General features: G+C 30.3%; 1 protein-coding gene across 2 annotated transcripts in view; it reads left to right on the top strand.

Annotated features, from left to right (window-relative positions):
- Positions 1–13,373, top strand: part of LOC106469557 (DAZ-associated protein 2-like) — a 27,279-nt gene that overhangs the window by 11,892 nt on the left and 2,014 nt on the right. Inside the window, exons 4-6 of one of the 2 annotated variants that reach the window (XM_013930053.2) lie at positions 2,860–2,913; positions 6,279–6,332; positions 12,250–12,411. In XM_013930053.2, coding sequence (XP_013785507.1) covers positions 2,860–2,913; positions 6,279–6,332; positions 12,250–12,411 — 270 coding nt within the window. The remainder of the gene's footprint in view (positions 1–2,859; positions 2,914–6,278; positions 6,333–12,249; positions 12,412–13,373) is intronic. The other variant, XM_022398098.1, reaches the window with a different exon arrangement.

Below are 13,373 nucleotides of genomic sequence, written 5' to 3'. Positions count from 1 at the left end.
AAATTTCTTTTATGAAAAATCAGCAAAAGTTAATAAATAGGATGAAAGGGGGGACCCAATGATATTTATAGCAAAAGAACATAGCTAAATATACAAAAGACTAACAATAATATATTGGTAAAAAGGTCTTGTCTGAAACACATATATATATATTTATTTTTTAATTTTGTAATTCATCTAAACAAATTTATGCCTAAAAATGTGTATAAGTTTTGTTATCATTTTGAATACTCGTAAAGAAACATGCATACGTACACGTGTACATAAAACACTATATTAAGTGTGCCATTTATCATGGACTTCCATAATTATTGGTTTGTGTTCTATCCAGTTTATTTTTAAATTCATTAGTGTTATTGTTCAGTCTTCCCGTACTATATCGTAGACTTGACTCTCTTGCTACCATGCCTATAGATAAACAACACTCCAAGGACCTGATTTATTTTTGGATATACAAAATAAAAACAAAAAAACACATTTCAATATTTCGTTACCCATTTGAAATTTGAAGCTAGTAAATTAGGAGAAATTTGAAAGGAAATATCCTTTCTTCGTGGTGATACAAAATTCCAAACTCACATTACAGTGCTCTTAGTGGGTGACATAATGTGTCCATGTCAGTGAAAGAGTTAAATATTGAAGGATAAAAATATTAAAAAGTGCTGAAAAATACTTCTACTTGTATCAAACTCTGTTGAAATATAAATAACATTTGTTTATTCTTTCATTGGTTAGATGTACATAGAATATGATACTTTTTATTCCATTACAAAACTGTTTTGAAATTTAGTTCTTATGTAAAGGTGTATTGTTATGAAGCCTAGTGAATGATAATGTAAGAACAGAGCTAGCAAAGTCTAGCCAAAAAAGAATAAAAAAACAAGTGTGCATGTGTACGCAAGTGTGTGGTTAAACGATATGACTAAACTAAGTTGTACAAAAATTTTTGTATTTCAAGATCTATGAACAAAAAAAGTTAATACTGCATCTTATTTTCATAATAATCTTTGTAAAAAAAAAAACTGAGTAACCAAGACAAAAATAGGGAACTTGCAAACAAACCTTGAGGTGACATGATTTTATAACTTCATATCACTATTTTATATAATAGTTATCCACAGTTTTACCCACCAACTACAAAATCCCTATAGTATCAAAAGAAGTGAGTTAATTGAAAATGACTGTTTTCAGTGATTGCGATATAGTTAAGTGATAAAAGTAATTTGTAAATACTCTGAAAGTGTTGTTTTTTTTTAATGGTTGGTTACGGTAGTGTTGACTAACAGTGATACAGTCATGGATTTTTAGGAAAAATTGCATGATTCAAGCTGTATGTTAACAGATAATGGATATTCAAATGATGATAACTTGTGATTAATTAGAAGAGATTTCTGCTTTTAAACGTACATTAGCCTTTAAGTAATTGTTCAAGTTTCAGTTAATTGTAGGTTAATATTTGCATTTTACAATAACTTGTGTGTCTATTCCTTTTAGATTGACTACTACGTCTTTCATGTATGTATTTTTCAAACAGTTTGAGTGTGTGTATATTTCTTGTAGATTTACCGTTTTGTGTACCAGTGGTCCTCGATAAGCAATTCATAAGTCACATAAAGCTCTTGAGTGCCACATTAGTAGCCCACACTATGATCAGATATCGCAAAAGTAAGCCAAACTGTAGTTGGGAGATGTTACAGTCCATAGCAGGTACAGATACAGCCCTTGGCTTTGTGGTCATCATCTGAAGTGATCCTGTGTTTGGGGACCACTGCTGTATACAAATGTACAAGATATTTACATTTAATTGTATATGTATATTGATTGTCTTAGATTGATTTGTTCTTTTGGGGATTGTATAATGTCGAACTTAGGATGTCGATGTAATCCTCTTCACTTACCTATTCCAGAGCTGACAAATTCATGGAATATATTATTAAGCCGATAACAAGTTTTAAAACTCTTTCTCAGCCATGTTTACAGATAAACAAATCTTCCAGTGTCAGGTTTATTTCTTCATACACACACAGAAACACACACAGTGTTGTATGATTAATTGCATCTTGCTTATTCCTTTTTTTATTTATCAACATGTTTTTTCTCTGAGATTGTATGAAGTACTAAGTAACTGTAAAATAATTATTCATGCAATTTGCATATTAATATGAAACATGATTTTCTTAATTAATTTTATTAATATTATTACGTACCTATTTCTCAGAACATTTACTTAATATCACACTTTTCAGAGAATATACTTGCCCGTGGCATTGAAAGAGTTAGTGTATCTTGCTTGAACTTATTATTGTTATCCATAATTGCTTCAAGTTCTACAAGTGTTTTCAGAGTTGAAATCTGTTAAAAAGTTATTACTTTAGTTCTAAAACAATAGTATCATAGAAAATTATTAAATTGGTTTAAAAATTACCAGGAATTAGCTGTTCAAATTTCTTTGTACACCCTTCAAATGTGGAACTATTTTCTAAATATGCCTATTGTATTACAATCTATGCAACATATTTTTTTAATTTTATTTATTTGCCAGCACTGTTTTTTTTTTGTAGAAGGCTTCTGTCATATATATTTTGTTACATAGATGTATCTTATTAATTTAAGCATTACATTTTTTGCAATTTTGCATAAACCTGCTGGTAAATCCTGAAGCTTGGCTTAGTTAATTTTGAGTATTTTATCATTTTGTATGTTTTTCAAAAATTCATAATGTGTTCAGTAAATGCACATACTTAAACATTCAGTTGAAAATCTGCTAAACTTTCTTCTTGTGGACGTTGGCCATAGCTACGTTTATTCAGTTTGTGTGTAGAATGAACCTGTATTGAACCTTATATTGTTTTTTCACAGCGTCCATTACCCCACCCTTACCCTCACAGCAACCAAAGGCAAGTAATGAATGGGGTAAGGTCCATTAAATTATCTTTAGACTCTGTATTTGCAGCTTTCAGTATTTTTTATCTGTGGCATTTATGATGAGTTTGAAGCTTTCTAGAGCTTGTTTGTGTAGTATTTACCTTAGGTTTGCTCTCATGATTTAATGGTTGTACAGATTTAGTATGTAATATTTCAACTCAAATACAACATTTGGTGCTCAAGATAGTAAGTAAAGTTTTCCAGTGTGTTTTGCCAAATATCTATATTTTTTTCCAGATATGAAATAAATTTTCCATTTCTTATGATATGACTTAAATGAAAAAATTAAAAATTTGTGAATTGTATTTTTTAAAGCTGTAAGCTGAATATCATATGAAGGAATACATTTTTTAAATAAGAATTTGTTCTATCTGTCACTGTCAATATTCTATCATGAACTATATTTTTACTGATAAGGAATTTATGCAAAAGTATCAAAAAGATTGTGAAAGTTATAAGTCTGTTCTTGATGTCTCTCTCTCTCTTTTTTATTTATTATTATTCTTCCATTTCACAGTCTGCTAGCCATTTATAAATGTGTGATGATAAGATTCAGCTAATCTTAGAGATTTGTTAATTTTGAAGTAAGTTGACAGTGTAACAGCTGGAATTTTGAAATAGTGGGAGCTGACAAGATCATCGTAGGCATGATTGGGCAGTTTTTGGATTTTGAGAGGACATCTCAATTCAGGATCTGCGCACTTTAAAGTAGGAAAAAATGTTACCTGGCAAACATTAAAAATGGCACAAAATTAAGTAACCATTTACACTGCATAAAGTAGCTTGAAAATAAGATTTACTTACTTAACATTTTCCATCACTTTTCTTCTTTTACTTAAATCCGGTACTTATAAGCAAATTTCTGGTATTTACATCACACTAGTGAAGTATAAGTGCTTGCCCGGCAATATGAGCAATAACCCTTACAGCTGCTTCTAAACAAATATATGACTGTAGCAAAAGACTAGTCAAAAATTCAGTACCAACGTAGAACCAATGGATGGTGATTAAAGATAAGAGCTCGTGGAAATGATAGTTGACAGAGACACATTGACCTTCTATTTATACCTAGCTAGAACACTAGTTGAGAATACTAGAAGTTCGGTTTCAATTTAAAGCACAGTTACTGAATAGTTCAAAATCAAGTATGCAACTGTTTGACTGATTGAAGTTCTTTTAAACATTATATTTTTATAAACACGTACACATTTATTTTATCAACTTAAATATTAATTTTTCCTTAATTTTTGTTAGTGTGATGAAATATAACAGATTGCAATGTTTGTCTATTTTAATAATCTTACTTTGCATTGTGATGCCATATTAATTCATCTTTTAATAGAACTCAAAAATGGCTTGTGCTAGTTTTTAGGCCTACTGATCTTAGTTATATACATGCAGTGCACATTTTACAGGTCCAAGATTCAAAAATTCTTTATGATAAGTCTTGAGGTTTATCCAACATTCATTGCTTTGATTTTTTCTTAGATGATAGGAAACTTCTTGTATAATTGAAAGTATTGTTTATCTTCTATTAAATCTAAGAACCCATGAGTGAAAGCAAATGAAAATGTGCTAGAAACAGCAATGTACAGTTGTAGAAGTAAAGCAATGAACTGTGAAGAAGCCTAAAGATTTGTCCAAAAACTTGTGTGAAAGCACGTTATTAGCTGCAAGAGCACAGTAGCCACATGAATTTTGTGATGTAACCTGTACAATATATATATATATATATATATATAAAACACTAGAATACTTTTGAGGTTACCGAGAGATGCATTTATTATGCATAGCTAAGGCAAAATCACACACATTAATAGATATCATGCCATAGGTCCTACAGCACAGTGTTAGGGATAATCATATGTGATTTTGTCAATATTAATTTGTTCATTTTTATGCGTTTCAAAAAGCTTTCCAGTTATAAATTGTGTTACCGTTAATAATGTAACATACACATCCCTCCATTTTTCTTGATTGTATAATACTTACATTTGTTATGCTACATATTACATTTTTTCACAGATAGGTTTAAAGACAATTTCCCATTGCTTTGTTTCATTATCATCAAGCTGATGCTCTTCTATTTCAGCCTAGAGTTTTCAGTTTCCACTTCAATCAAATATGACATTACCTTGTTTCTGTTAACTCACAGTGGTTCCCTCCAATTTTATCTTTTTTACAGGAACTACTGTATTGAACATTAATAAGTTATTGTCAAGTTTATAAATTATAGTAAAAGTATCGTTTTTCAGGACTGTTTCATTTAAACTAAGCAGTTTTACACTTTGGTTTACTTCAGTGTAAGTGATAGATAACTTTTAGTGCACAATCCATCTGTTCTTTTTCTTTGTTTTAACTGAAAATGGTCACAGAAACAGCTGTATATAATTCTAATACTAGTGCACTTTCCATAAGGTGTTTAACAGCTGGTTGCTTACTGATTTCTCTAGTTAAGGCTATTATAAAATTTATGTATATAACTCTGAACTTTTGTACCATAGTTACACTGCAAAAATCTGCTTCTTCAGTAAAATTTCTATCAAAATGTTTGAAATTTTTTGTTTGTCAGGACGAAAGATGTTTATCTTTGCTGAGGAATGTTTGATTGTGTTTGTAAAGTAGGAGAACATATGGAAAAGTAGACTAAACATTAAGTTTTTTTTCTTATGGCTAACAAATTTTTTAAACATCAGTGACACCTTTGGAGTGTTCAGCAATACATGCCGGAAAATAGTACTTTTATCTTTAAGTTAACATCTGGGCATCTGATACCAGGTTTGGAACATATGTCATCTCAAAAAACTATTCATAATTGCATAAATATTTTTTTCCTGATTTTTTTTTGAGTCGGGATTTTGGTAAGAAATTTTGGAGTCCCCTTACTCACTTTGGCTGACTCCGATAATTGTTTAAAATTTTTATTCTAAGTTTCTGTAATTACTTGAAATATAAAAATGGTATACACCATTACACCAAGAAATGTTGCATTTAGCCAGCTATACATTGTATCTGGCAATGCTCTGACCTTAAAGTTGTCTGATATTTTCTAACTTACAGAATTTCACAATATATATATATATATATATAAATATATATATATTTATATGTGTGTGTGTGTGCTGAAATAAATAACTCAAATGTAATGTGGAAAAACAGGAGTTTTTTATTTATTAGATTTTATTCTTAGAATTAAAATTGATAAACATATTCCTTCTGCCTTACTGATTTTTCTGGCAAATCTAAGTATTGTCTAGCCATATTGTTTTTTGTTAGATGCGTATGTAATATACCCATGGTTGGACAGTCTGGTAGTCAGTTGTGTTACTGCATTTGTTTTTGTTTCTTCACAGAGGCCATTAGCTCAACCCTATCCCCAGCCTACACAAAGATCTGTGCTCAGTGGGGTAAGGTTATTCTTTTCCATTTCACATACAATCTTTTCTATATGGAGTTTAGTCCTAATTCTCTTGTTAGCTTGCACAGAGAAGGACATAATACATATATATATATATGGAGCTTAGTATGACCTAATGTTTAATTTAGAGAAGTATGAGGTTTTCATAGTTTATGTAAATTTTTAGTCAAGGCCAACTCTACCTGCAGGATATGGAGATTTTTTATGGTAATTGTGAGGTGTTTTACTCTTTGTGAAATGCAAAAAAAAAAAGAACAACGTTTGTATATCTAACATTGAGTACTTGGTACTATAAAAGTTTTAGTTAATGTTGTCAATTACTTTAAAAAATTTTTAATTTGTAGAATAAAATTATAAAGTTTTAAACATGTCCATGAGGCATCAATTTAAATAATGAAGCTATGGTAAAAATGAAAGACGTTTAATGAAGCATAAAACTAGGACCATAACTTCATTATTTAAACTGGGCATGCTTAAAACTGTATAATTCTATTTTTACTAATTTTAATAAAACTAGAGACTAAAATTATAAAGTTTTAAACATGTCCTTGAGGTACCAGTTTAAATAATGGTCTTAGTTTTATACGTTATGTAAGTTCTTTATGTATTCATCAAAGTTTAGTTTACCAATCGTACATGCATTACTGTAATAACTGTGTAGCCAGATTCTAATCTTGATGGTTTTGTATGAAAATGATTATAGCACACAAGTTCTAATTTAAGATATATACTTTACATGTGTGTGTGCAAAAATTATGGGTACCGTGTCTATGAAATTCTTATATAATACACGTCCTAGATTTGAATGTTAGCATGTTCACTATTGTGTGTTTCCTTCCTGTAAATGTTTCAGTTTAGAAAATTAATTTGCTTATCAAATAATTTTGAAGTTTCACTTGCACAATTTTAATGTTTTTAATTCTATATTTTTATGATTAACATAATTACTTTGAACTTGAGCTTTTAAACTTTAAACCAGTGTATTCAGATATGTCTTTTAAAATTATGTTCCAGTGTCTTTCTGTACCTACAAGCACATGTCAACCATAATCTTGGATGAAGTGTTTCCTTTAATTTGTTGTTGTTTTATCTTTTGTTATAGTGAAAGCTTGTTAACTTGTCATTGATACTGATTGTTGATGAGGACGTAGTTATTTAGTAGGAAGTGTGCATATGTTGGTGAGGACGTAGTTATTTAGTAGGAAGTGTGCATATGTTGGTGAGGACGTAGTTATTTAGTAGGAAGCGTGCATATGTTGGTGACGACATAGTTATTTAGTAGGAAGCATGCATATATTGTTGAGGATGTAGTTATTTAGTAGGAAGCATGCATATGTTTGTGAGGACGTAGTTATTTAGTAGGAAACATGCATATGTTGGTGAAGTAGTTATTTAGTAGGAAGCATGCATTTGGTGGTGAGGACGTAGTTATTTAATAGGAAACATGCATATGTTTGTGAGGACGTAGTTATTTAGTAGGAAACATGCATATGTTTGTGAGAACGTAGTTATTTAGTAGGAAACATGCATATGTTTGTGAGGACGTAGTTATTTAGTAGGAAACATGCATATGTTTCATGTGAGCAAGTTTCATAGTCATTATGTCTTCTAAAACTTTAATTGGTTGAAAGGTACGTTTTACTTTTGTGGAAATAGGATACTCATATTTAGATAATAAAAACACATGAAATATTATCATTTTTATTGTTTGTTTTTAACAAAATAAAAATTTTCATCTAAGGAAGAAAAATTAAATACATAAATTGCATGATAATACCAACTTAACTAAAAATTTAACTCACTAGCTATTGATAGAAAAGTACTTACTAACTTTGGACTGTCACACTAGCACCCAAGAGTGTTTCAATGCTAGTAAAGCACTTACTAACTTGGACTGTCACACTAGCACCCAAGTATGTTTCAATGTTAGGAAAGCACTTACTAAATTGGACTGTCACACTACCACCCAAGAATGTTTCAATGCTAGTAAAGCACTTACTAACTTGGACTGTCACACTAGCACCCAAGAATGTTTCAATGCTAGTAAAGCACTTATTAACTTGGACTGTCACACTAGCACCCAAGAATGTTTCAATGCTAGTAAAGCACTTACTAACTTGGACTGTCACACTAGCACCCAAGAGTGTTTCAATGTTATCCAGAAAGTAGTTAATCTCATTTTAAAAAGATAGCAAACTAACTTAATGGCTTTTTTGTAAGTAATAATTATGGGTCTACCCATAAACTGTAAATAAAAGAATCGGTGATTATAAAGAAAGCTGTCTAAACCAAAAGACTGTTGTCAGTAGTTATTTATCTACCTATTAAATAAAATTACACAGACCCACAATGGTTTTTCTAGTCTTGAAATTTTTACATGTTCTATAGTAATTCCCGTACGCTGAATCCGAAAATGATATCCATTTTCCTCCATCACGTACAGATTTTTCACAAAACGTCATAACGGAATACCTAAAAGAAAGACCAAAACACACAGTTTTGAGACTAATCGGTGTAGATTTCACAAAAAAATTTGGGATGAATGAGGATGCATATTTGTTTGACATCAATGTTCTTTCCTCTTCTTCAGTTTGTTTGTATTTTTTTGTTAACAAACATAATAATAAAAAAAATTTCATTATGGTAAACAAAATAATAATTTCATCCAAATAAGAGTTTTTTTTTCTTCCCCATTTGTAAAAAATTCATTCGTGATAGAAAAACATTAATATTACTTTCAAAATCTACGTAGCTGAATTATTGAAATCCGTTATTAAAACCAAAACAACTTTTATGAATTTTAAATTCACAGGCTTCTGTAATTAGTGAGTACAGATACAGCTACCTAACTCAAAATCTGTTATTTGTAATTGTCTGCCTACAGACTATAAATAAAATAAAATATCAATTGCTTAACTTAGAATAGCCAGAAGTTTTTCATGAATATATTTGTATCTATTAATAGCAAACATTAGGTGTAAAATGCTATGGCTAATTTCATTCAGCCGCAGTAAGCAGACCGTACCCTGTACTGGGAATCAGCAGTCAATGGGTTAATTTACATTACTTTAAATCTGAAGAACTAAGATTACTTTAACATGTGTTCAGTTGCAAGACAAGTTGCTTGTACATTCATACATCAAACCTCCTAGTGATATCTTTAGAACCTATAAAAAAACCTTTATTTTTTTGCTAAAAATAAGCCCAAAACCTTTAAAAAAAAAAGACTATAAATTTAAAGGTATACCTATATTTTTCATTAAAAACATTACCACAAAATTTTCAGTATTGTAGTCATGATTCTACCACAGTTGTCCAGTGCTGACCTGTGGAAATATAATGATTTCCAACATTAGTTCATTATTAGAACTTGCATGGTAGAATCTCTGTCATTGCACACTAAATAATAGATTTCTTCATGGAAATTTTACATAGGGGTATCTAAATTCACATTTATTATTTGTCAAATATACATTTATGTATATAACTTCTATATTTTGATTAGTGGAAACCACAATTTGCTCTGAATTTTTAGAAGAAGTATCTTTTAAAATAACTATTTTTGCAGTTGCCCAAGCCTGATACATGAATGTGAATTAATGCTTAAACTAAGGTTCAAATAATGCCTTTTAATGTTTTTTGTCAAGTGTCAGTAAATTGTAACTATACAAAGCTAGTTGTAACTTTTTGTGAATGCAATAAGTCATCTGAGATTTGATGATTATTTTTTCTATAAAATTACTTCTAAACTTTCTGCTTGCTAAGATAAGCAAGTTTTACTGCCTTATGTTCAAGATTAGCAAATTTTACTGCACTGTAAAGTGACTGAAACATGAGTTTATGGTTGATGTAAGTGTTAATGGCCTTATATTGATAATTGCATAATTTGATGTTTTGGGGAAAAACTTTTATACCAAAAAAAAAGAACTTCTAACAGTCCATTTATACAAGTCTTAGCAGTATGAAAAGTTTTGTTCAAAAATTACATTCTTATTAAAGATTGTCCCTGTAGTTGCCATTGGCCTTTGAATGATTGAACTATAACTTGCCATATGTCTTTCTCTGCGAGGTGTATTTTATTTCTTTAATTATCAAATCCACCTTAAAATATAAACTATCAGAACATCAAGCATTTTGAAAGGTTTTAATAACAAAAAAACTAAATCCAAGTTACAAAACCTAAATACAAAGTACAAAAAGAAAAATATTGGATCCAAAACTATTCAATATTTTATGAAATTGCTTAGGGCCAGTGCAGTCATTATTCTGCCCACTATTGGAGGTTTTCTTGGCTCTTACTATGAAACTCTGGGCTGCCTTGAACGTGATATTTTTTTACTGAACCACATTTGTAAATTTCATTTGACAGCTTCAATTTGCTGAATATTTCAATTAAATATATATATATATATATATATTCTTTGTAAACTTTTTTTATCGGTTCTTTCTTCCATTACCTTCAGGCCAGATCATCCTGTAGTGTTAACAAATTATTAGTCATGTGGGGAGTTCCACCTAGCATTTTTTGTTTAACGGTTGTTTAGACTGAGTTTTGGTATTTTCTTGTCTATAACTATGATTGTAAATCTTAATTCTAAATGTTTATTGTATTTTTCAATACAAGATTTTATGAATTAACCCAATGCTCCTGTGATGACCACCAGGAGGAGGGGAATTTTTATCCTGTCAATGTCGGTGTTAGTTGAAATCACAGATAACAATATTGTCATTGTTACTGACATGATAATCTAATAAGCAGTACATATTTATCTATATCATAGCATATTTATCGGTATGTGTTTTTTAACATGTTATATGAAACACATCAAATATATATCTTTCTGTTTATTTTGTATTGATATTAAAATGTTACAGTATCAAAAATAACAATACAGATCTAGTTTACAAAAATATCCTTGGTTTCATCAAACATGTATATTTGTAACTTATTTTGAAGTTTAATACAATATTTCAATAGTTTTAGTATTCACAGCAGAGATCTAAGATAATCTACATTTGGAAAATAGAAATTAAGTATTTGAAAGGTAACTTTATGCATTCTGAGATTTATAAAAGGCAATCTAATACCTAAACATCAAAAAATACTGTGGAGGTTTCTGTATAAAAGCTAAAAAATTACTACATATCAACTAATTTTTTATAGAGATGGAAACAGAATTTTATTTTTTTTTCACGTGAAAATTGGATTACCTTATAGTAGATCAACAAAAATTTTCGAACTAGATAAAGGAAATACACAGTAACTTTTGTAGACAGTCATTTTTCCAATACGTATTATAACAATGGATAATATCTGAGCAAATTGGAATCTGTGTATTAAGATTTTACCCACCTTGTATTTGACTAGCTTTATTACTTTCATGGGTAAAAAAACGTTTTTATGATTATTTCTGCACTGGTCTATTCATTCACATATTTAAAATTCTTATCAAATAAAAATTGAGAACAGTTGTTAAATACACAATACCGTAGAAAGTTTAAGTTTGAAATGAAGTTTAAATCCACAGTGGCACAGCGGTATGTCTGCGGACTTACAACGCCAGAAACTGGGTTTCGATACCCTTGGTGAGCAGAGCAGAGATAGCACATTGTGTAGCTTTGTGCTTAATTACAAACAAATAAACAAAATACACAATAACAAAAAAATACCAAATTTATATGGATACTAGTTTTGGTACTTTCATGTATTCTCTACAGTCCAACATTTGCTTGCGAGAGAAACACGTGCCTTATTGTGGATTTAAACTTTATTCTAGATTGGGAACAGTGTTCTATATTTTAAAGACAGAAGATCTTTTGTGCAGCAAGAAAAAAAAGTTTAATCGTCCTACAATCGGTTCTACTTTTTAGTGAGTTACTCCATAATTCCTTGGTCTGTTTTCTAGGTGAATGCAGGAGGAATGTCAATGTATGGTTACACTACCAACTCAATCCCAGCACAATATCTACCTACTATGTATGCCACCAGACCTGGAGGGACTGTTTACTTACCAGCAGGATATGACCCAGGAGCTCGTTTTGATGGCCATACCATGCCTGTTGTTCCTGTGAGTTAATGACTTGTGTTATTTGATGTTCTGGGAGATAATTTTGAATAATTGGGTGATATATTAAGATTTTTCCATAAACTTTTGACACTATCAAAATATTTTCTATGATTAACCCTTTAGCCTAAGTGGATTCAATAGTTCAACCTCTTGAAATTAGCACTGTCTAGACTAGTAAACTGTTCACAATTTACCAACGGTGTTTATGTTTTAGATAAGAATTTGAGAAGCCATTTGGAACAATTTTCACAACTAAGCCAAAATTCCTTTAAGAAAAATAGATAAGAACTGGAAGCAAAATTTTTGAATTGGCAGAAGGAAAAAAAAAGGAATAGTTTGGTGTATGAGGTAAAACAAAGTTAAGAGAATGAATCTTCATGTTATTTAGACCACTGCAAAGTATATCCACTGCGGGCAAAAAATAATGATAATAATTCAAGATCTGTATTGGATATTTGAATTGCAACCTTATCTTTTAATGAGCTTATGACTGTTCAGTGAGTTAGAAAAAATTTGAGTTAAGAAGTACAGTGGCAACAACTTTTCTCTGATATAAAACACTTGGTCTGTAACTCTTCTGATGTAAGACACTTGGTCAACAACTTTTCTCTGATATAAAACACTTGGTCTGCAACTCTTCTCTGATGTAAAACACTTGGTCAACAACTTTTCTCTGATATAAAACACTTGGTCTGTAACTCTTCTCTGATGTAAAACACTTGGTCAACAACTTTTCTCTGATATAAAACACTTGGTCTGCAACTCTTCTGATATAAAACACTTGGTCTGTAACTCTTCTGATATAAAACACTTGGTCTGTAACTCTTCTGATGTAAGACACTTGGTCAACAACTTTTCTCTGATATAAAACACTTGGTCTGCAATTCTTCTGATGTAAGACACTTGGTCAACAACTTTTCTCTGATATAAAACACTTGGTCTGCAATTCTTCTGATGTAAGA

The sequence above is a fragment of the Limulus polyphemus genome, unplaced genomic scaffold (assembly GCF_000517525.1).
Source record: "Limulus polyphemus unplaced genomic scaffold, Limulus_polyphemus-2.1.2 Scaffold3544, whole genome shotgun sequence".
Taxonomy (NCBI): Eukaryota; Metazoa; Arthropoda; class Merostomata; order Xiphosura; family Limulidae; genus Limulus; species Limulus polyphemus.
This window is presented reverse-complemented; position numbering and strand designations above follow the sequence as displayed.